At 42.8% G+C, this 24,398-nt stretch overlaps 2 protein-coding genes across 2 annotated transcripts in view; both read left to right on the forward strand.

Moving 5' to 3' along the window:
* Positions 1–500: 500 nt before the first annotated feature.
* PAQR9 (progestin and adipoQ receptor family member 9) lies at positions 501–8,130 on the forward strand. The gene is given in 2 exon segments (XM_042878077.1): positions 501–752; positions 754–8,130. Coding segments are annotated over 2 exon segments (1,248 nt in total). The 5' UTR covers positions 501–563; the 3' UTR covers positions 1,813–8,130.
* The window catches only part of PCOLCE2 (procollagen C-endopeptidase enhancer 2), a 49,241-nt gene continuing 26,802 nt past the window's right edge, over positions 1,960–24,398 (forward strand). The window contains exon 1 of the mRNA XM_042878076.1: positions 1,960–2,036. Coding sequence (XP_042734010.1) covers positions 1,972–2,036 — 65 coding nt within the window. The 5' untranslated portion in view covers positions 1,960–1,971. The remainder of the gene's footprint in view (positions 2,037–24,398) is intronic.

Consider the following 24,398-nt stretch of genomic DNA (forward strand, 5'->3'; position numbering starts at 1 on the left):
CACCGTCCTCTTTGTGGCGCCTTCCGCCCCGCCTTTGTCACCGGCACCGCCGCAGCCGATGAGCCGCGCTCGGCAGTGCCACCTCGGCAGCCGCGCGGGTAAGGAAGGCGGTGCCGCGCCCGCCGCCCGCTCCGCGCACCGGGAGCTGCTCGCGGCAGAGCCCCGTGCCCGGCGGCTCGCGTGTCCCCGCGCCGCTGTCCCCGCCCGCCCCCCGCGGCACCCGGCGGAGCTCCGGCCGAGAGGGGGCCGCCGAGGGCCGTCCCGGGGCCGCGGCCGGGGCTGAGCTCCGCCGGGCACCGCCGTGGCGGCTCTCCCGGGGATCTCCCCCGGGCTCGGCCCGCAGCCGCCGCCCCCCGCCGGGAAACGCGCGCCGCGGCCGCATCAATCATTAACTGCGGCTCGGGTGTCCGGCGCCTCCCTCCCCGGGAAACCGTACCCGGGGCGGCGGGGGCGTCTCTCCCGGCCCCCCGGGCGCGCTGGATGCGCCGCCGGTTTCCAGTTACCGCGATGCCGGGCGGCGGGGCGGGAGGAGGCGCGGCGGTGCCGCCGCTGCCCGTGCTGCAATGAGTGATGCTGCCGGGGGCGGCGGCGGAGGAGGAAAAGCGCAGAGCCACCGCGGCTCCTCCGCCGGCGGCTGCGGGAGCGGCGGCTCCACCTCGCCCGGGCGGCGGCGGCGGCGGCGGCGGCGGCTGGCGGAGGGCGGCGGGCCGGGGGCTGCCGGGGGTCCGGGGGCCGGCGGGGGCAGCATGCCGGGGGGGCGAGGGGGACAAGGAGGAGGCGGCGCCGCCCGCCCGCCCCACCGCCCTGCTGCGCTGGGACGAGGTGCCCGAGGACTTCGTGGAGTGCTTCATCCTCTCGGGCTACCGACGGCTGCACTGCTCGGCGCAGGAGTGCCTGGCCTCGGTGCTGCAGCCCACCAACGAGACGCTCAACTTCTGGACCCATTTCATCCCTCTGCTGCTCTTCCTCAGCCGCTTCGGGCGGTTGCTGCTGCTGCGGGGGGCCGGGGACGTGCCCTTCCACCACCCGGCTCTGCTGCCCCTCTGGTGCTACGCCTCGGGGGTGCTGCTCACCTTCGCCATGAGCTGCACGGCCCATCTTTTCAGCTGCCTCTCCCCGCGCCTCCGCGCCGCCTTCTTCTACCTGGACTACGCCTCCATCAGCTACTACGGCTTTGCCAGCACCGTGGCCTACTCCTACTACCTGCTGCCGGGGCTGAGCCTGCTGGATGCCGGCGTCTTGAGCCGCTACGTGCAGCAGCAGCTGGGCTGGCAGCTGGACTGCAGCCTGCCCATCGCGGCCTACCGTGCCCTGGTGCTGCCCGTGGCCCTGGCGCTGGCCGTGGGATGCACGGCCGCCTGCTGCCGCAGCCGCGCCGCCTGCTGCGCCTACCCCTTCGCCGTGCGCACCTTCGTCTTCGCCATGCCGCTGAGCATGGCCTGCCCCATCATGTTGGAGAGCCTCATCTTTGACCTCCGCACGCGCAACCCCACACTTTTCGTCTACTTCTACCGCCGCTACTTCTGGCTGCTGGTGGCTGCCTTCTTCAACGTCAGCAAAATCCCCGAGCGGATCCAGCCAGGGCTGTTTGACATCGTGGGGCACAGCCACCAGCTCTTCCACATCTTCACCTTCCTCAGCATCTACGACCAGGTGCACTACGTGGAAGACGGGCTGGCCGAGTTCCTCAAGGCAGCCCCAGCCGCTCCCACCTACCTGGGCACTGTGGGGTACATGCTGCTGCTGACAGTCTGCCTGGCTGTGGTCGTCAGGAGGTTCCTCAATGTTGCAGACCTCTGCAAGCAGGACTGACCGTGCCGGTGGCCACCGTACCATTGGTCCTTGGGCTGGAGATGGTTGAGCTGATGACCTTCACGCTGGTGACCCTCAGACTGGCCCAGCCGTGTCCTGAAGATGCTGTGAACCTGGCAGAAAGACGCCTATGGAAGAAGGTTTCCAGAGAAAACGGCAATGGTGAAACTGCTCGTACTCTTTAAACTACTAGGTTACCAGGGGAAGCAAGCAAACGCTTACTGGTATGTTGCTGCTTAAAGTATAAGCTGAAATAATTAAGCTCTGCTACTAGGAAGAATGCATGAACTGTGAATGCCACTTACTAGTTCATAACAATTAGGTTTAAACTGGCTGTGTGTTTATATATACATATTTATATAGAGAGCTATTTATTTCTTAGCTACATATATATATGTATATATATATATACACCTGAAGACACACTCGTGCAATGATTGCTGATAGACTTTTAATCAATTCCTGTGTGAAATTTCCTAGCAGATTATGCACTGACATTTATCTTCCTCTGTAATACTGTAACAGGCCTTTGCAGCCACATACTGGATTTTAAATGCAAACAAATTAATAGCTGTTGATACTTTTTAAGGCCTCACAGCCTTTTTCAGCCAGGGAACATAATAGATTTAATAGAGAGCAAAACCAGCTGTGAATTATTACAGAATTACCAGTTGACGGAGAGACTTTAATTAGACGGGCAGTGAAGCTTGAGTGGTTGGCGTAGCCGCTCGGATTCTACAATATAATACAGGGATATGTAAAATAATTGAACCAGAAAGGGATCAGATGGTTTTAAAGTGGGGGTGGGGGGGAAGAAGGGCACTGCATAATGGCACAGCTCTTCCCCGGCACGTCAGGAACATCTGTCACTTTCAGGGGGTTGCTAGGGGGCCCCTTTATCTTCCCCAGTAAATCACCCCAAAATCAGCCCTTCAGAGTCAAGGTCAAATGCCAGACTTTCTATAAGCTCCTGCCAAGCTCGGTGGAAGTTCTGTGGATGTAAAGAGAATAAGTGATGCATGAGATCTTATTCTGGGTCTTTTAAATAATTACGTGGAACTGGTGTCTTGTGCTCCTTAATTAGAGCGCTTTGACAAATTTACCATCCAAAAATTAGGTGCTGAGTATGAGTTCAAGACCTATGAGCACTGGATATTGACATTTTCATGTAATTCCCTGCTTTTTCCTATGCTGATCAGTTTGGGCTACAGCTGGGTGCTTTGAAGTCCTCATCTATTACCTTCAGGGGGGTTCAAAGAGAACAATAACAAGTTATTTTCCAAAGCAGTGTCTTTTCTCAGCAACCCAGGTAATATCCTTCTCACACCTAACAACTAACCATAGATTTAATTTACTCTTCATATAAAGAGAAATTTTTTAAACTACATGCAGATTTTAAACATGCATTTTGATTTTGTCAGAACAAGTAACAGGCGTGCAATAATATTTCTCAAAGGGTTACAACTTGAAGTTCAGGTGTGAAACTGCTGTATACCCATTTTCAAAAAGAAGGGTGGTACTTCCTTCCACTGATGTCATACCGCACAATAGCACAGTGCTTCTTTAACTCAACCTCTTTGCTTCTATTGTGGAAATACTTCTGCTTGCATCTTTCCCATTTTCATGGACTTGGCATCCAAACTCCAAGTGTATGTTTTGAGTCCAGTCCCATGGTTTTCTGCAAGACAAAGTCCCCTTTGTTTGTAACAAGAGTATAGGAGGGGCTCTAGCTAGTGATTATGAGGTCATGTCCTTAATATGGGTCAGAATCATCACAGAAACCAATAATTGATATGTCCTGTACCAATGTCAGACTTGTGAAAATTTCCCTGTGAAAGTATACAAGCTAAAGGAAAATACAGGTCTGCTTCATTTTGCCTTTTATCTTAGCCCATTTTAACAACAGTAGATTGGATCTTTTAGATTTTTATAAATAATGAGAATGGCCTAACAAAAATAAGTGTTCTTTGCCAGCAGCAATTCTGTAATTTGTGGTGAGGTCACATACGGTCTCTCAGAGGGACTGGTTAGAATTTTCAAAAACACTGGCTCCCAGTCTGTGACCTCCTGTGTTACCACTGATGGTCCATAAAAAACAGCATTCTCTATGTGGCTGTCTGTGTTTTGTTTTCATTTGTCAACCTGCATTGAAAGGAAATTAAAAATACACAAAGTATTGTTAAGGTTGAATATTTTCAGTGACTTATTGTAATTATGGCATTGCTTTATTGAGCTGCCAGTAAAGCAGAAAACAATTTGCACCATAGGAGAGGTTGGTTTATGGCACTGTCATGCTCTGATGTGTCTTTCATACCATGGAGAAGAGAAAAAAAAGAAAACCAAACCAAACCAAACCAAAACAGAACAAGAAAAGAAAGAACTGGAAGCTCACACCAGAAAGCAAATGGATCAAGACCTGCAACCATGCTGTGCTACGAATTTCCACAGCTTCAGAAGGAAGTCGGTATCCCTGAGATGTACTGTATTCAAGTTAAAATAATAGATGCATAATGGTTAGAGCCCAAATGACTCATCCAAGTTTCAAAACTAATTATTTAGAAATTGCTTGCCTGGGAGATGCCACTGGCATGTACAACCAGCAATTAAAAACTAGGAAAAAAATCAAAAAGGCTGGGGACAGTTAAATCTCAGCACCAGCAGACAGCTTAGAAACAAGTGACAATTAAAGCCAAATGTAAAAAAAGGCTGTTAAAGCATACTGCATAATGAATTATAGTTGTGCTTGTCACTCACAATGTAGAGGACATCTCAAGAGGCAATGTCAAAAAAGGCTGTTGCTAACTTGTAAAAATACATTTGATATTTGCAGTTAGGCCACACAGGGTCGTCTATATATATCTCAACTACAGATAACAGTATAAAGGTTGGATTGCAACCAACTGCAATTTTACTGGAATCTTGGAGCGTCATAACAGTTGCCTGTGAGGCCCAGTTGCGCTGCAGATTTGGTACCAGGACCTGATATTGAGAATATTGATTCATTTGAAACATTTCTATTGGCAAAATGTTGAGGCACATGCATGAGGCCGAGCACTTTGTGGAGTTATTTGCAAATACTGGTTGCAGGTACTGTTCTCTGAGCCTCTGTAAGCAGACCATGTGTATCAGGAGCCAATGTGTGGAGGGAGACATGATTCATTTTATGGAATTCTAATGAACATTTGTTTGTTCATTTGTCTGTTTGCTTATATGTCAGTAAACTAAAAAGTTCCAATGAGTGCGCAGAATATCTAGGGAAACACTTCTTGAGTGTGTATTTATTCAGCAAGGACAATTCTGTGCAGATAATTGCTCCGTTTGCCATGTTCAATAGCAAGTGTCCATGAATAAGGAGAAACAAAACTGAGTTAAAGAGATTAAAAGTGGAACAAGACATCTATATTTATACTGCTTGAATTTGCTCTTATAAGTCAATGTCTGCATTTGTGTGGCTTGTGAGGAGGCAAGATCTCTGATTTGAAAGCACACATGGCTGAATGTCTATCGGCACATCCAGAGCTCAGTCAGGAGGTCTGACCTGCAGGCCAGATGCACAAGGACATCCTAAACACAATTTTTTTTGCTTAAGTACCTGTCATAATATTTTTATTGTCTGGGTACTTAACTGAAGGTCTACACTGTGGTTAGGGAGCAAAGGACTCCATAGCTCATCTGTAAAACCAAAAAGACTTTTCAGGCTTTTTGTGGTAGAATGAAGGACAGGCTGAGTACAAGGGGACGGCCTGGAAATGCGCATGTGTTTGTCCTTCTCTGGCCAACACTGACCTTCAGGCTGACATACCTGTGCAATATGAACTGACTGTCAGTGGGGTCAGTTTCCAGAGTGTTGGTTATGCTGGTGACACAGTCACTTCGCTTTGCAATTAGCATGTGCTTGGAATTGCAGTCAATATACTGGCAGATGAAGCCTGGCTTCTGGGCACATCGGAGGTACCTGTAAGCTTCAAGCTCATCTCTGTGTAAGATCCATATACCTGGTCTGCAGTTATTATCCCATGTTCTGTGGTGGAATGCTATTTCTTCTTCTGCAGTGTATTCATTTGAATGTCTGCACAGCTATGAGCAGCTTCATTAGCAAGACTGGAGCCTGCATTCTGGAAACAAAGGGGAAGTTTTCATCTGCATGCTGTGCTTATAGAAATTTAGCAGTTAGAAGTAGAAACACATTGGTTTTTACTAAAACTATAGTTTTGCTTAATTGTTCGAGTGTCATTATTTATACACTGAATCCAGATACCCTGTTTCTGTCAACAGTACCCTGGCAGAAAATGATAGTCTGAAAGCTTTACTTTATATTTAAGTAAACTTTCTGAGGCAGCACATTCATAAAATGTTATTGCACTTAGTTGATTACCATCCACATGCCTTACAGAAACAAACCATATCTGTATTAGTTGTCCAGGTTATACTGTTTTTCTTTGCCTGGGAGTGTAATGATGACCAAGTGGCCTGTAACAAGCTGAGGAGTCAGGCACTCCTGCTTTCTCATCCTTGCTTTGCCACTACTGTTCTGTAATCTTGGGCAAGTTATTTGAACTGTGTTCATTTTAAATGAATTTAATTCATGTAAATCACTGGAATTGTACCAGGGTTGAATGTGACCCTCTGTGTCTCAGTTTCCTCTTCTGTAAGATGGGGAGAATATACCTTACCTACCTCACAGGGTTGCTCTGAAGACTAGCTAATGTTTGTAAAGCACTTAAAAATGCAAAGACCCTCCTAGGTGCTAAGAAGAAATATTGCTGAACTCCAGCAGAAAGAATGTCATATATTCAATTGTTCCTCATCTCACTCAGCGAGGAACATGAGCGTTACTAGACCATGAACTCTTGGGACAAACCCTCATTGTCATCATACTCCTAGGAAGTTCATATCCCACATCCTTTGGAGTCAATGGCAAAATTTCCTCTGGCTTCAGGCAGGGGGGCAGTTGCAGTCTAAAGCAGTAGTAAACAGGCTGATTAAATACATAATTGTCTGGAGTAAAGAGAAAATATATGTGAGCTAAGTAGTTTTCCGAAATTCTCATTGGTGACTTGTTTGTATGAAAGCCTTGTTCATTTAGCCATGGGTTGTATTGCAGTTACTGTGAAACAACAGAGCAAGATTTCCTATCAGTGTCTGTAAAAGCAGGCTTATGGCTCAACTACCACTGGCAATTTCAATCAACTTTAAGCTACCCCTTATCAGAGCAAAAAGACCTTTAGTAAATAAAGCTTGTAAAGAATTGTATAATCGTTTGGGAATGCAAACTTACCTTGATCATACAGACAACTTTTTTTCCCCTCTCATCTCCCAAACTTAACAACATGGAACCAATCCTATTCTTTAGCAGAACTGAATTTAGGCCTTCTTATTACTTATGAGTACTCTACCATGGAGCCCTGACTACTCATCCCACTAACCCACACTGCCCTTCTCTTGGAGCACCATTGAGTAGAGGGCAATGTTTTTAAGAGCTTCTCTAACTGGCAGTGGTAGTGAACAACAACAACAAAAAAAAACAACAAAAAACAACAAAAAACCAACTACAACAAAAATATCAACAGATTCGAGTGATTCATCACGTCAAAGCCTCTAATCATAAGGAATTCACTCTATCCAAATAAATTCCTTGCATCTGTTACATGCCTGTAAGTCAGGGCTACACAACCAACACCCAAGTAACACCTGAGACTGTACCCTGTTCTCCTCAGGTGGGATGCAAGGTGCTGAGAAAGCATCACCTGCGCTGAAAGATACAGATCTCTATTCAAGATGTTTAATGTTCTGGAGCTGGATGTGGAATCAGTTATTTTCACAACCTGATTAGACAGATGCTGTTTCATTCCACTGAATTCAGTAACGAATTAATGACTGAGGCAAAGGAAGTAAGCTTTTGCTCAAAGTTGCCTGTAAGGAAACACCAGCAGACTGCTGCTTTCAGGGCAATTGCTTCCTGGCTGACCGTACTCGCAAGATGGAGGATTCTGAAGTAGTGCTTCACTGTTTTGTGTGAATGCCTAAGGATTTGTGTTTGTAGCTGGAGGGGTAATAGTGTGAAGAAACAGTTTATAGCAAGTCAATTTTTTCTGTCTGCTAGAGATTCAAGCACGCTTTAGAAAGAGGTATCACATTTAAGGGTCTGTGCATGCAATGAACAAAAAGTGTGAGTTTTATTTGATTCTGCTGGGAGGGGTTAAAAATTTACTCTTTGTACACTTTTGGATGCTGACAACCGTATATGTAATGACTATGCATTTTTAGCAAAAAAAAAAAAAAAGGTGTGAGCTATAAATAAAGTTGATTCTGAGTACATTTTTTGTAGAAATAAAGCTTTTTTCATTTCTTAATATATGTTAGTGTGACATCTGTAGGATCCAGAAATGTACTGAATATAGTTATCTTCAAACATAGATGTTGCTAGCTTAACTACAGGAACTTCCAGCTCCTGTATGGTGATTTTGGTACTATTGAAAACTGTATCACGGCATGAGTATCACTCCCATTTTATTGCCTTTCACATTATCAAGTAACAAAATGGCACAATGTTTTGGGGTTTTTTTGTATTCCAAAATCTATGCTAACCAATCCATAATAAGAATCTCTGTTATGTTAAAATTCATTACTATTAAAGTATATATCAAAACATAAACATATTAAATGTGTAAGGAGTTCTGCCAAACTGTGCTCACTGAAGCATCGTGAGGTCGGTAGCAACAACTATGTGAAGAATCACAATGAAATATTGACTGTGAAACAAAGAGTTCTATTTGGCATCAAATAAAAGTCTCCCATTTGGCAGACTAGGAATGATCCAAGTGGCAGAGTATCTTTTCCAGTCGCAGTCAGGCACCAAAAAGCACTCAGTGAACTGCAATTACATAGCGGATCTGCTGTAAGCCTTCTGTCTCAGTATTTAGCAGGATGTGAGGCAGCCCAACATAATCGCAGGCACCTGCTGATACTGTTAAAACACTGAATAACTGATGCAAAATCCTTCGCAAACTGAAGTTCAGAGAGTTTGGGATATGGACACTGGTCATCCAAGTACAGATCATTCTGAGTACGACTTATATAGGGTATACATACAGAGGCAAACTGTAGGATCTTAGAGTGGAGGCTTATGAATTCCTTCAAAAGATGTGTAATTGTTGAGAGTTCTTCTTATGAAAAGGTAATGACTTCAAGTATTTGATGAGCCCAGCAAAAATATCCATTTCCAGCTTACAAATAAGCAAATGCTTCAAAAGACTGCATCCTACTGCTGTTATCATTTAAGACCCTTCATAATGTTAACAGTAGGCTCTGAATCTGACTGCTGGACATGGATATGCTGGAGGAAAACTTCACAAAATGTGTGGAGCCAATGAGAATCTCAAAATAATGAGCAGAACAGAAAGCACCAAAGTCACTGATAGGACAAGGAACTCATGTAGGTTAGGACCTCATTCTTCAGCTGAGATTGCTCCGTAGCTGTTCTGATTCCAAAATGGAAATCTGAAGATATATATATATTATTACCATAAAATCACTTCTCTGACAAATGGCCCTAAAAGTCTGGGGTATTTGTACAGAAACAAAAAGAAATCTGATAGACAGCCTTAAACTTCTCAGAACAGCTGCAGGATAGTGTATTGTTAATAGAATCTGTAAATGGAGACAAGGCTCAAAGACATAGACTTGGTAAAGCAGATTCAGGTGGGGGCCACAAAGTGACTGGAGCACCTCTCCGATGAAGAAAGGCTGAGAGAGATGGGGTTAGTTAGCCTAGAAAAAGGGAAGGCTCCAAGGAGAATGTACAGTGGCCTTCCAATATTTAAAGTGGACCTGCAGGAGAGATGGGGAAGAACAGTTTAACAGGGACTGTTGTGACAGAAAAGGGGGATGGTGGCTTTAAACTTATAGAAGGTAGATTTCCATTAGATATTAGGATGATATTGTTTACTATGAACAAGGCAGGACACTGGAACAGGCTGCCTAGAGAAGCTGAGAATGCCCCATCCCTGGAGGCATTCAAGAGCAGGTTGGATGGGGCATTGGGCAACTTGGTTTAGTGAAGTTGTCCCTGCCTATGGCATGGGCATCATAACTAAATGATCTTTAAGGTCTTTTCCAACTGAAATCATTATATGTTCCTATGATTCATTAGAAAATGAAAAAGCTGAAGAAAATGAAAAGCAAACCAGTACTACTACACAGGCTAACACTTGGTTTCAGTGATGAGAGCCTCTGGGGCAGACACTACAGATGTACTCCTTTGCATCAGAAATCTCTATTACAAGGCAGGTTTATTATCAAGAGGGTCAGTACACTGACATTAGTGGGGAGCTGAAAATATTTATCTTGCCAGGGAGCACAGCCTTTGGGTATTTTATATATGTTTTGTAGAAGAATAGCAACAAGAATATTGCAGAGTCCTTCTGATGAAACGTTTTTATAGAGTTAATTCTCTAATTTCTGTCTCTCTAGCTCCCCACATGTAGTCATTTCATGTTCCTCTCAACTGGACTAAACTGAAAATACAGTCATCCTTCATTTTTAGCATTTAAAGCACTTCTTGTGTATTATTCTTTCTTTGCTAGGAATGATCTACTCTTTGCCTCTCTCCTCTGAGAGGAAGTGATCTATGCCACTCGTACAGGAAGGAAAATGCTGATAAGCAGGGCTCCCTGCATCCCCAGTCCCCCGGGCTACGGAATTCAGACACTGGCACACAGCAGTGTCCCAAGATCTTAGCTTTCCTTTTCAGCAACACTTGGAAAAAACAACTCTGAGTTGTCATCAGGGTGGATAGCAAGCAGCAATATCTGAAGCACTCAGCAATAAGATAAATAATTAGAGAAAAGCTCCTGGAATAGCTTCTTTGATACCTTTGTACACACGTGCATTCTCTTTCTTACTGCCCCAAATTCAGCAAAGCTCCTAAGCGCATTAAGCTAAGCTTTACTATACACATATGTTTATCTTTGTTCATTCATAGGGGCAAATCTTTCCTGATATTTAAGCATGCTATAGAAGCAGAGCCCTAACAAGCAGACAGTGCCAGGGAAATGCTGCCAGCAAGAGTCTGGCACAGCACATTGTGCCATTTAGCCCAAGGCAATATCCGTCCTCTGACACTGAGGGCTGGCCAAGCACCTCACACAAGGTTCACGTTCCCTCCTCTGCTTTAGTTCTTCACAATATTTTTGTTTCAGACCATTGTCTGGAAGATTTTAATAGGAAAAAAGGGCAAAATACATATGTAATAGCTAGAAATGCACCAATTTAGTCATTAAATAGAACAGCAAATACAGGAACAAAACACTGCCTCTTGTAGTCTGGTAGAAAAAACATAGCTTGGAGATTGGAACAGTAATCCCATTTACTGAACACTACAAAATACATTCACTAGCTAACTTAGTTTAAAAGAATGTGTTGGTTTTTGGGTTTTTTTTTTCTGCATTAGACAGACTCAAAGATTTGACAGAAGTCAAATGCACTGTGTAGAATACTTTCGTTCTCAGCAATACAGCTCATTTCTTCAAACAAAGTATTCCACTCCAACATAAATGTGCCGTATCCTTTGTTTTAAAAATGAGTTGTACTTTGGATAACAAAAAATAATTGGGCATAACTGATTGCAATGAAGCACAAGGAATTCAGGGTATCTGAGAATGGAATATGGAAATGGAATATGGAAGTTTGATGTGATTAAGATCACATCAAATCATGGCCAATTTCACCGTTCAGCATAACACCTCAGAAGGAGTATACAGCCAGCACGTGTGAGGATTATCTTCTCCTAACATGATCAGTAATAAGAGGATATAGCGAATATACATTGTGAATGTGAAATAGTATAGACCTCCATTAAGCTGTGATGAATATTCCCATACGTAGACATTAGGCTGAACAATTTACATGTAAATGAGTTTGAACACTAACTGTTTATAACTAACTCTATCTCCAGCTGTTACCAACAATACATTTTAAAAGACTCCCTTACTAAAGGAAAAAAGGTGAAAAATAATCTCATAGAGTTGACAAGACTTGCTGACTTTGACTTTGTTGGCACACAAATTTACACAAGACAAGTGAACTAGTGGACTTACAAATATTAGCATGTAATCATTGCTTACACTTCAGAAAGCCACAGTGACTTTTTGCAAGCAGACCGATTGAAGACGCTCAGTGAATCTGTCCATCTGCCCTTTACACCGGTGGCACAGGGTGCAAGGCCTCTTTGGAAAGTACTGGATGCTCAGCTATCAAACACAGTTCAATGCTTTTAAATAATCCAAAGGAATGTTACTAATTAGCCAAATGCACATATATGGCTAGGAAATCTTTATGATTTTCAGGTACTAGAAGTGTCATGATTTCTGGCTTCAATGTCAGTGAAGAACTTCCAGCTATGCTCTAGGCATGAGTGAATTCCAGCTTATTATGCAACATTAAGCAGTCTTTGTTTTAAAAGCCATTCTGGAAACTCAGTATCTCATGAATGAAACAATCCACACGAAATAGGGCAGCAAAAGAAGTCTCCAGGGGGACTTCTTCTGTGTATAGATTAGCAGTAGAGCAGTTCCCTTCTTGAAAGTTTCGTGAACTAAATTCACACACAACTGCCAAATTCAATTATCTTCCCTTTTGCACACTGCCTGGAAGGAATGAACAGGCAGGAAAATAATTCTGACTGGTAAAAAGCATACTTATTCCCTAATTACATTGTTCCAGCACTGGCACAGAGGATGCAAAAGGAATACAGAGTGGAACAGCACATCTCCTCTACGCTGCGCTGGTCCACATGTGGCACTACCCCCAGTGATCCCACAGGGGTTGCACCCCAGCACAGTGCAAAGCAGCCTGAGAGCCAGGCAATTACAGCCCTGCTTTCAGGGCTTGTCTGCTTTCAGAGACAAGTGAACTCCAAACAGCAAGATCCACACCTGCTGTTCAGAACAGAGTTTTGCAACATCAGTCTGTGTGCGCAGTAAACCTTTGGGGCGCACTGAGGTCAACCAGCAGGAGTTTCCTAACCTGGGTTAATATTATCCAGTTTTAAGAAAACAAACCTAAATTTTCAAAGTCAGCCGCTGGCACTATGAAATCTCAGTGTTTGATTGAATCTTCGTATTTCACAATCCTGAAATTTAAAAGAGATGAAAGATATTATACACATACAGTGCAAAAGGTCAGCTAATCCAGACTTCCTTTATCTGCTCCAGTCAACGCACAGACCCAAACAAGAGCACGGTGGTGTGTGTAAAAATGAAGTGAAGTGCAGCGTAGCACAGCGTCTATTTTAAACAGAACAGGCTGCAGACTTTTGGAAGCTGGCCGGCACGGTGGTGGGTGTAGCAGGACAGAGGCTCGGCAGCAGAGCCGCCAGGAGGAGCGCGCAGACCGCTCCCTGGGTGCAGGGATGCCCTCCAGCCAGGCCAGCAGGAGGGAAACTCTAGGGCTCCAGCAAGGACGCATTTTTTCCATGGGAGCTAGCTGCTGCATTTCTCATTTTCGGTGCGCAAGGAGAGCAGAGGAGAGCTCACCAGGCACCTCCGCCCACCGCCCTGCTTTCCTTGGGCAATGCGCAGCTGGGAAAAGCACTGCCCTCCAGGGCTGCCCTCCGCTGGGCACCAGCCCCAGCTGCTAAGCTCAGCTGCCCTGGGGCACTTTGGTAGGGATACCCTGTCCCTGCAGTGCTTTCAGGGAGAAGTTGGCACAGATAGCCTGACGGTTTGGCAAAAATAATGCCTTAGAGGCAGCTGCTTGCTGATATAATCCCATATGAAAAGAAAAACTGTTTTGGAGGGGATGACGCTGCCCTCTTAGGCATTCCTGGAACTTACACTGAGAGTGAGTCAGGAAGAGCAGGACTGTGTGTCTTGCTATGTTTACTTTGTATTTAAGTGTATTTACTAAAATAAGGTTATTTCTTCTGTTTCCTTTACCAGATAAGTACAGCAGAGACATAGATTAACATACCTATTCAATTTACGTATCTGTTGAACATTCACATGTGATAAAAAAGGAAAGAAATGTGCAATACGGCAAAAAGAAACATTCTGAGAGTATTCCCCTGTGCAGGATTTCAGCCTCTGGGACACAGAAGGCTGAGAGGTCGGGCATTTGAAAGTCATTGGTTCAGAAATGGCTCCTTCCTGGCCCAAAGCTTTCGGTGAGGATTTCTCAGGACAATTTTAGGGTAAGTGGGAGCAGCTCCAGCAGAGCAGGAGCTAGCCGTGAGGCTCTCACCTGGTGGGCTGGCCCTGCTGGCTGATCTAATGGCACAGCCACCCTGCTGCTGCTCACCCATCTCCCTCTGGATATGAACAGCTTTTTGTTCTATCCCTCCATTTTCAGACTGGCCCACATGAATGCAGCCTATTACATCTCCAGCTAATGCCAAACTATGCACATATATTTCTTGCTACAGCTCTCAGTGGATCCATATCAAACACCTAAAACATTATAAAGTACTTTCTGAAACATTGCTGTTCTCTTTTTGGCTCTAACCTTGAAATGTCAATGGAAGTATTACAACAGTGCAATCATTCAGTCTCTGCTTTGTCATTAAATAGCCCTTTTGACTCTTCTTTCAACTGCATAATACACACATTGCCCCCGGCTTATGGTTTCACCCTTGAGCTGCTGCACTGGCTGTGCTGTATAAAAAGCAGAGTTGACACTTGGCCCTCACAGTCAGTAACAAATATAGAGGTCAGCTCTTGGCTTGCCAGGACCTCTGAGCTGCTCTGGGGAACTCTGGTTCACTTTGGTCAATGACACTTCACTCCCAACATGCATCCCAAGGTCAAAGGGCACCTCTGAGACAGCTGCACTTTCCTGTACACACGTCTTCCTTGGCACAACACTGTTCTAGGCACAGGCATAAGCCAGAGCCACCTAGAGGCAATCAGATAATCTCCACAGCCCCTGATGAAGGCAAGGTATGAGGGACCCTGGTCCTCTTCTTTCACATTTAACACCAATGCATGGGCAAGTTTTCGACAGAACGAGCTGCTGTGCAGACTGCCCAATGACCCCTACACCTTGTGCTGACATTAGGTGTGCAGTTCAGCAGCCTCACTAGCGTCTCATCAAAACATTTCCAAATTTCTTTACTATGCTATTTTCTTCCATTCCAAGATGTTATCTTCAGCCATTTAACTCTTCACACTTCCTAACCCAATTTCACTAGGTCATTGTTTTCTCTTAACAAATTGGAAGCCGGAATCCACATTTCTTTGACCCTTCAGAACAAGTCTGAGCTCTGACAACTGCCTTGAACACGGGTGGAAGTTATCCAGGACAAACCCAGGTGGAGCAGTTATCAGGACTGTCTGTACCATGTGCAGGGTCTGGCTCTGTGTCGTGTCAGTGACCTGCCTGAGATTTGCTCACACACTGGGTAGCTCCATGTATTGCTGTCACGCAGACAGGATATACAACTGACTTCCTAACTACCCATGACCTTTCAGGACATCTGGAATGATTCACAAGTGTAGAGCCCTGTTATCATCAGCCTTGCTATCTTAATGCAATTATACTTAATGCAAATTTGTTAGAAGAATAGAAATATTGCATTTTCTTTGGATGGCCTACTTGATTGTCTACTCATCCTGTCTTATACCACTTCTATTAGCACCAAACGAGAGTAAATAAATGGCCCCACTTCCCACCTGGATGGTCAAAATGCAACATGCAGTCATGCCTGTACATTCAGTTGAATCCTCTCATAACATTATAGTCAAAGTATTCTCACATACCACTGAAAACAGAATATTTAAGTAAAGCTTTCCTGGATGTTTCAGAAACAGTATTTACAATAAGTCCACACATAATCTATCTACATATAGAAAGTCATTCAGAGTGAAATTCTAGACTCCAAATAATTCACTTTGGTAATAGCACAATTTATTGTATTTTCTCATCAGATTTTGTATCAGGGTATCAGTCATTCTTTCCTTGTTGACAGTTGTTTTGCATATCTCAACATGACTGATAGATTAACAAGTTTGATAAGTGAGATTGTGCAGGCCTGGCCATATGTTCTGATAACAATTGTAAGGATTTTCTCTCATCTAAGAGTCGGATAAATGTTCTGGACTACAAGACCTAGCTATTATGCTCAATGGCAAACGTAACAGGATTCTAATATTAGAACAACCACCGTCTGGCCAGCTATTCCAGCTCTGGATCTGCCACAGGAAACATTATATTAGATTATAGCTAATGCAGTGAACAGTGACTTAACGTCATCAATGGTGGTGCTAGTGACATGGTAAGAACAGAAGAGCTTCACGTGTAACGTGCCCTTCAATGAGTTACAGTGAAATATTTACAATTACTATTACCTGAATTATCAGAGCATGCACTGAACTCTGGATTTTTCTTAAGGCCTTTTATAAGTAGAGAGGACAATCGTCAGCATGATTTGCTGATGTTATGTCTTGAATTTCAGACTTCGCTTAAAATTGTGTTTTCAAAGATTTTTCTTTAATGATGAGGACATAATGGACAAAATAGGAATGTAATAGGAAATATAACTTTCCCAACATCCCTTATCTCAAACAATTTTGTTGGAAATTCCCACATTCCCTTAAATTACTTTCATGCAGAGATAAAATTGCTGGAGTAGCAGTAGCTTTGGGACTAGCCGTTAATAAAACAAAGACTCAAGAGAAGCTGCTGTTCAGCTTTCCTTACTGTGGTTAATATTCCAGACTTACTTCTCTAATCCAACTGGCCTTACAGTGCAGTGTTCTCAGTAGTGCCCATTTGAATAGTTATTTCAAGTCTATGTAGAGTTTGAGTGACAACACAGATTTACCAAAGGGAAAAGAGTTTTTGCAGAGGCGTCAGGCATCATGGCTCTTTGAGTTACATTCAGAATTAAACTACGACACATTCAGGGTAGATGTATACAATTGACCCTCCTTTTCTTCTCTGTAACACAGGGTTAACTGTACTCCTTTGCCTCAAGCAATTTATTAATGTAATGGAGAGGCACTGGAACACATTTGAAAGACACCCCTTGGGGTCCTCACACTGAATTTCAGTAGGAACATAGCGCTGGAAAAATGTGTTAGCATCGTGTTTTATGACCACCTCAATTGCTTCAGACCCTGACAGAGTAAGTGACCTCTTACAAGAGAGGCCTGAGTTGCTGACCTGCCTCACACAGGAAAGCTGCCGGCTGTAATTTGCCCTAATTTTGCATTTCCTTCCTATGACTTTACTAACACCTTTTTATTACTTGTAATAATAAAGGTTTTTTTCATCCTTAGTTCAGGTCCCAGATATACTCTCCCAGTTGAAATGTTTCATTGGTCTAAATCTTAATAAAGATTCTGCACTGATTTGTACTTGCTCAGCTGCTCTCTCAGCTATACATGACAAATCCAAAACAGTTCTTGCTGCTCAGTCATTCTCCTTCCATCTGCCAGAGTATATATAATATTTAACTCCTTAACTTTTGAGTGTTCATCACAGAATCTCTTGGAGGATTCTGTATCTTGCTGGCACCTGCTTGTTGCTTCATAGTTTTTACATAAGAAATGTAGATAAATAAATAATCTGCCCCTTCCGTCTCTAGTTTCAAGACAGACTTCTCTGATTTTACAGTGTCTTTCCTTCAAAAGTTTTGTTGAAAATCTTTCATCCAAGGTTTTCACCTTATCTGAAAGTACAGCCTTTAAAGTTAAAGCTCATGTATTTTTCTGCAATCTATAATTTCTTTCCAGATTGTCAGATGACACTGTGTTTTAATTTCACAGTTCCCCAAAAGACCTTCCACACTCTGTGAAGATTTTTGTTTTGTGAAAGGCATTATACTGACAAAACAAATGACTAACAAAAGGGATATGACTCTAAGGATACCGTAATATGACTTATTACACTGTTTACAACTGAACTTCAGAAACAGTTTTCAGACAGTTCTGGCTTCAGTGACTAAAGTTTTAAGCCTCTTAGTTTTTTACTCTTTCCTTAAAGCCAGGTGCTGTGAATTTCTAAGTCCTGGAGCTATTTTTTGTCAGCCTGGCCCAAAGTCAGACATAAACAGTGAATTCATTTGCATGGAAGCCCCAAGAAACTCAATTCTCTTTCAAGTTCTTCATTTTGATATCTTATGTAGCTTCAGTCAGTTACGAAGAACTCACTGGGTTAACAGCAGTTCTCTTTTCCCCAAGTAAATTCATAGAGCCAATTGTCACTCTCCAGAGGCCTCCAGATGTTTCTGGCAATGATCCACTTGTGAATTTAGGAAATAGTGGAAAGAGGGAAACCATAAGGGAAGTTTGTGCCATACTCCCCACTGCCTGCATCCAGTTTCTGATTGTACAGAACCAGCACATACAGCATGACAGCCCAGCTGAAAGAGAACACCTGGTGGAGATTAAAGGCAGGGTGATGAACAAGATCCTAGCACCAAACACTCTGGGCTTTGGGCAGGGAAACTCAGAGGTGTTCATCCTTTGAAGCAAAATCCCTCCCGCTCCAGCCTGATCTGGTGAGGTGCAGCCAGCCTATGGCATGAGGCTGGGACTGGATGATCTTTAAGGTCTCTTCCAAACTAAGTCATTCTATGATTCTGTGATCCCTCAGTTCTGAACAAAACACCACTATTTGCTATAAGCAGTGAAGAGCTCCCAGCACTACTCTTATCATATACTGACTGCTGTATATTTGTCATCAGAATAATTTTGGCTCTCTTCATGTCAGTGCTAGTCACATCCATATGCTAAATGATCTGTCCAAAGTTTAGACTGTAGCAAAATATGCATACTGGGAAAACAACCATGCACAGAATTTGTCTACATCTTTTGTGAGTTCTCTAATGATCACTCATACAGACTATAAGGAAATGTTGGAAAAGTGTGCCACTAATCACAAATTGAGATAAAGTGAAAGCAGTTCTCCTCAGCCTGAATGTTCCTTGAAGTCTGAGCCTTCTTGTTAGCCCTGAATAAGGATTTGTCTGCCTGAAATGTTGCCTGTCTTTTCTGTTGCTCCAACGAAAACTCATCTGTACCTAAGAATCTTGTCTCACTTGATGCCTTCAGCAATTACACTGCAAAAACATTACTGCTAGAGCTCTGTACAACCTTGACTATTCAACTGGCAGGCAGGTCTCAAGAGTTCTCTATTCCTGTCAGTTGCAAACCATTATAGAGCAGCATTCTTCAAGAGACAGATCTGCTTGTGGGACATATAAATACTGTTTTTCCTTCCATTGATGTCAATAGGAGCAAGGATAGAGCTATGATATTATGAGATGCTAAGAACTTAAAATATGCTCTGAATGATTTCTATTTTAAGAGCTGTTTTGCTTTGGAGGATGAAAGGTCTGTTCACTTAATATAAGGAACAAGGCCTGTCTCTGAGATGTGGAAGAACATCTATTCATCCAAAAGCTTAGCTATTTCAGGAATAATCCGTAAATTATTTTAAGAGTTTGTTTAAACTGTTGTTAACTTTACTTGGCAGACTTCTGGCAAATACATTATTGTTTCTTTAGCTTTCCTTACTCCTGCAAGGAAATTTTGAGGGGCAGGACTTGTTGCTACTTCTGTTGACACTGTTCTACTTTGTACAAATAATTACACATTCACTGGAACTAGAACTGACGCCCCCACCCTCCCCAGGGGAGTTACTGAACCACCAAACGAGAGCATTGTGTTTTTCTATCACCAGTTAGCTCCATGAATATTTAATTACATTTTACAGAGTGGGACTGTTCCAGTGGAAGGGGCTGATGGTGAGGTCACTGCTGTGAGGCAGAAATCTAACCTGAATTTTGAGAGGAGGGAAAGGGAAAGAAAGGTAAGGGAGAGGAGGAGAGGGGTGCCCAGTCCCAAGCATCCAGTCTCTCAGGCAGTTTCCCAGCCATGCAGTTCAAAGATATTCAAGGTAAAGCTATACCCAACATCTTTTGTAGTTGTTCCACTTTTATAAGATGCTTTAACATCCCATTAAGTCTCTTCATCTCATTAGCATCACCCTGTGCTTTGTCAGTAACTCTTTATTGCAATAACTCAGTAAACTGTAATCTAGCCGATAGCCAGCCTAACGTTGCTCACGTTGTTAAGGTTTGAGTTCTACAAGCTGGATATGAAAAGTCCTGAAAAGAGGCTTTTTTATCTCAGAATCACGTGGCTTTTCTACAAAATCTAACAATTCATTTTTTAACAAAAAATGCAGATTTTCTGTATTCTGTTTTGTACTCCCAAGTTTCTCACAACTTTCATTCACTTTTTGATGGTGTTTAGACTGAATCTCCTTTGGGATAAGTGCTACTTTAATATTGCCCATGGTTTAATAAGCAGGTTAACGTTTTGAGGGTAGCTAAAACACAATACTAAAGTAAAACAGACAATCTGAGATCAGGAGTGGAATGGAATGCTGAATTGTCTGAATTTGAATGATAGGTTTAACTCCTGGTTCTCATATCAATATAAAGTATCTGAGGAATTCTGAAATGGAGTCACATTGTCTAAATAAATTCTGAACACAGTTAGAATAATAGAATCATACAATCATCTGAGTTGGAAAGAACTCTTAAAGGTCATCCAGTCCAACTCCCCTGCAATGAATGGGGACACCTCAGTCAAGCTGCTCAGACTCAGTCCATCCTGACCTTGAATGTCTCCAAGGATTAGGAATTAGAGTGCAGCATGATCAAAAGTCCTTTCCAAATAACTCTGTGTTCTTATTAGACTTCTGATAATTTTGGATAGCTACAAACTTTTGGTTTAAGTCTTGCCCTAGAGCCCGACTGGGAGTGCATGAAGGATTCTTCCTGTGAACACAGAAAATGTAGAAATGATATTACAGCTATGAATTCAAAAATTAACAATCCAAGGCAGGTCAGACACATAGCAGTGCCTTGGAAGATATGTCAAGCTTAGAATCCACTTACTTTAATTAGATGCATTTGGATTTCATTCACATTTAAATAAGATAATTGAATAATGGTATTTAAGAAAAGACACTGGAGTTAGTAATATCTGAAAATGACTTTGAAATGTTTAAAAACATCACTGGAAATCTGAATACAGAGATGTACTGGATAGATAGCATAAGAACCATGACCTGTTGCTTGCACTTATAACTCAGTTTTTATAAAAACTATTCCTTTCATTCTTTCCCAACAGTCTATATACCTAATATCACATGCTTGCATCCATACCTATTTACCGGCTGGAATTCAGAGCAAAGAATTCCTTAATATTTGACTTTGTGCAGAATAATTATTATCTGTGCACTGCAGTACGTCTGGAAATATAAGGGAATGCTGTCTCAGCATACCTCAGGCAAAGTTCTACACCTCTTAAAGAACAATAGCATACATAAAACAGGAGCACAAGCACTTGATTAGTCTTTCATTTGCACGGAAAGGCAGGGATAACTTTCTGAAGTGGAAGGAGCTGAGCGGTATTGCTCTCGCACTGTAGAGAAGGTAACAATAGAAACCTACTACCTACCAATCCTTGTAAAGTGATTTGATTTCTTATTCAAAGATGCTTGTGCATCTATTGGAAAACATACATGGTAGAGGCAGGCATTCCTAGTTTCTTTCCTGCAAAAAATTATGAAGGAAGTTAACTGTAATCTCAAGAATGAGCCCAAAGACACTAGGCGTAGAATATGGAGCGACTTTCCTCCTCCCTAAGCATGCTTTCAGCAAGTGAGTTGAAGCATTTAAACATAAGAAGTCTTTCAAAACAGTTGCTTATACCCAACAATCCACCTTCAAACTACTATAATTATAGTTTTGGAGCAATGAAATTAAACGACGTTCGCACACAGCCATGTCAAACTTAGCCTGCATGGGTATGGGAGACTCCTTGAGAGTCTGAGGCTCTTGAAAAGATTAGAACAAGTAACTCACAGAATACAGAAAGTTTACGCTGCCCCTTGATATTGGCCCTGCATCTTTGATTACAGAGTACAAGGGAACTCTTGCTGAGTTAGAACTGCACAGGGGTTTCATGCTATTGTTCCTATATACGCTAACAGTACTGAGGCATTTTAGATCAAACATATATCCAGCTTCAGCCTGTACTGCTTGTTCAGTTATCTTACTTTCATGAATTATTTTCTAAACCAAACTGATATTTTCAGGAACTCTCTGGACTTGACTTCTGCAATTTCCATACAGATGCCATTTTATGACCTCTGGCCTTGTACTTGAGCATTTTAACAACCTGTTGTATTCTGCCCTTAGCAAGAAGCACTGATCTTGAGCTCAAATGTGTTGCTCTATAATACCATGCTGAAACTGATACCGGCAATGACATTTCTTTATATAATAAGCAACGATGATTCTGTGAAAATCATTACACAGCAACATAATAGAACCCAGATGTGTTTAAAAACATAATATTAGGCTAATCTCCAAATTCTGGCCCAGAATGCCTGTATGCATTTCCCATGGTGGTAATTCAGAGTTTAGAAGTAAATATGCCATTGTAACACACATGGCAGTCAGCTGAGTCCCAGTGGTTGCTCCCAGTGAAAAAGCCTGGCCCCAGTTTTGCATTCTTTGATCCCTGTACTCTGAGGGGAAGGAGTAATAGCAGCTCCCCTACTCAGAACTGCCCAGCCCTGGTGCAATTTACTGCTGTGCAGGACCAGTTCTAATTTGTATCAGTGGTGCAACACCACACTTCTTGCCAAAGATGCTACACTCCAAATTGTTAATAAGGACAGAGCCAGGGACAAAGCATAAACAAGAAGAGGAATGCAGCCTGATTTTTTGTATCATCTGATACGGCACCTGGCAGAGAATGGCTATATCAAGATGTCTCCTCCCAAATACTTCAGCTCTCCTGCTCTAACCTGCCAGCTGAGGGAAGGATATTTCCCTGTTCCTGATTTTTGTCTTCGAGGAAGGAAGTCCTTCAGACACAGATTTTCCTATCTTATAGTTCACATGTAGCTGTTGAGACACTCAGCTAAGCTAGGGCCTACTATTTCAGTCAAGAAAACAAATGCAGGAATAATCATTACATCTGATGGTTATTTCCTTGTATTCTCCCACATCTCTTTGCACAGACTGTTGGATCTTTTGCATATTTGTGAAGGGGTCATCTCTCATCATTCCCTTCCCTTACAGTTTGTGGTATTATGAATAAATGAGCGATTATTCTTCTCAATACAAGTAGGAAAACAGTATTAAATCTGGCTGAACTAAAATTGTTTACAACATTTTTATTCCTAAAAACAGTTTATAGTGAATAAATTAGATCAATCTATTTGCCTTTATAAATATAGGCTTATAATGAAGACTAGTGGAGGGAAATTCAGGGAAAGCAATGGGTGTGTTGGCATGAAGTAGTTTCTTAGAGGACTTAGTTCTGATTTCCAAGCTGCATTGCCAGTAACAGTAAACTAATTATAATATGTGAAACTGCATCGTGAGATTCAGGCTCCAGGTATTAATTGTACAATAGCACCACTGGCAGCAGAATGTATTTGATGTTCTTCGCACATCTTCATTTTTCAGCAAAATAATTCAGAGGACATGAAAAAAGGGAACTGAAGTTGGGTGCCTTAATACAAACCTACTCACTTGCAGAGGGTGTAGAACCTTCTCTTCTTTGAACACAAGAGCATTAAGCACATACAAAATATAGGCAGTTTCTTGGCTCATGGTTCCAGTTCTCTTTTTAACAGCATTTTTCCTAAAAGAGCAGTCTAAACTCGAAACGAATGCCTTAGGAGCATCGTTGATGTCTCTTTCAACTTCTGTTACTCTACCTCTGCGCATGCAGTCCCTGGCAAAGGCTATTGCTGCAGTCACAACTCCTGGGAGGATTCAGATGCACTCTCGAGCCTCCGTTGCCTCGAACCCAATTGGAGGAAAGATAGCTGTAATTACCAGTTCGTTAGCACCACCGGAGTGCCACATCACATAGCAAAAGCTCCACCCAGAGCTGAGCTGAAAAGTCGCCGGTGGTGGTGACAGTGGTTTTGGAAGACAGAGGATGCTGCCATGCTGTATATTGTTCAAAGCAGCATTGTAGGCCAACATAATAAATTAGGAGGCATTAATTTCAGAAAAGCCCATGTATATTCAAGAACAGAAAGTCTAATTTGACTATTTTAGTGACAACATTTTCTGACTCCTTTCGTATTTTCTTCCCTGAGCATAAGCAATGATCTCGAGTTTCTTTCCTATCTCCAGCAAAGTGAAGCAAAGAGAACCTGCTCTGGAATCTTCTTTCATAATGTTAACTACTTAAATACTTGTTGATTTTGACTGCATTGAGGCTAGGGTAATGTCCAACTGGGCAGCCAATCTATCTTTGTATTTAGCACTTTCTAGATAAGAAGAGCACATACTGACACTTGATGAGCCCTGCCCCATGCTGGTGACTGATATGCCTTGCTCTTCGTTGCCTGCTGCTACAGGACTCCCCCGTGGGACTGCCTGTCACATTACCTGCAGGCATTTCAGGAGTTCTGCCTTTTTACTTCTATGGCCTTTCATTCCATCAATTATGCTCCTCTTCCTTTTGTGTATGAAATATTTTCCTTAGACCAGCATCTTTAAAATGCACTATTAGATAGCTCTAGATTGAAAACATTCTAAG

Source organism: Lagopus leucura, unplaced genomic scaffold (genome assembly GCF_019238085.1).
Source record: "Lagopus leucura isolate 7727_CA_CO unplaced genomic scaffold, USGS_WTPT01 Super-Scaffold_100021, whole genome shotgun sequence".
In the NCBI taxonomy this organism is placed as follows: domain Eukaryota; kingdom Metazoa; phylum Chordata; class Aves; order Galliformes; family Phasianidae; genus Lagopus; species Lagopus leucura.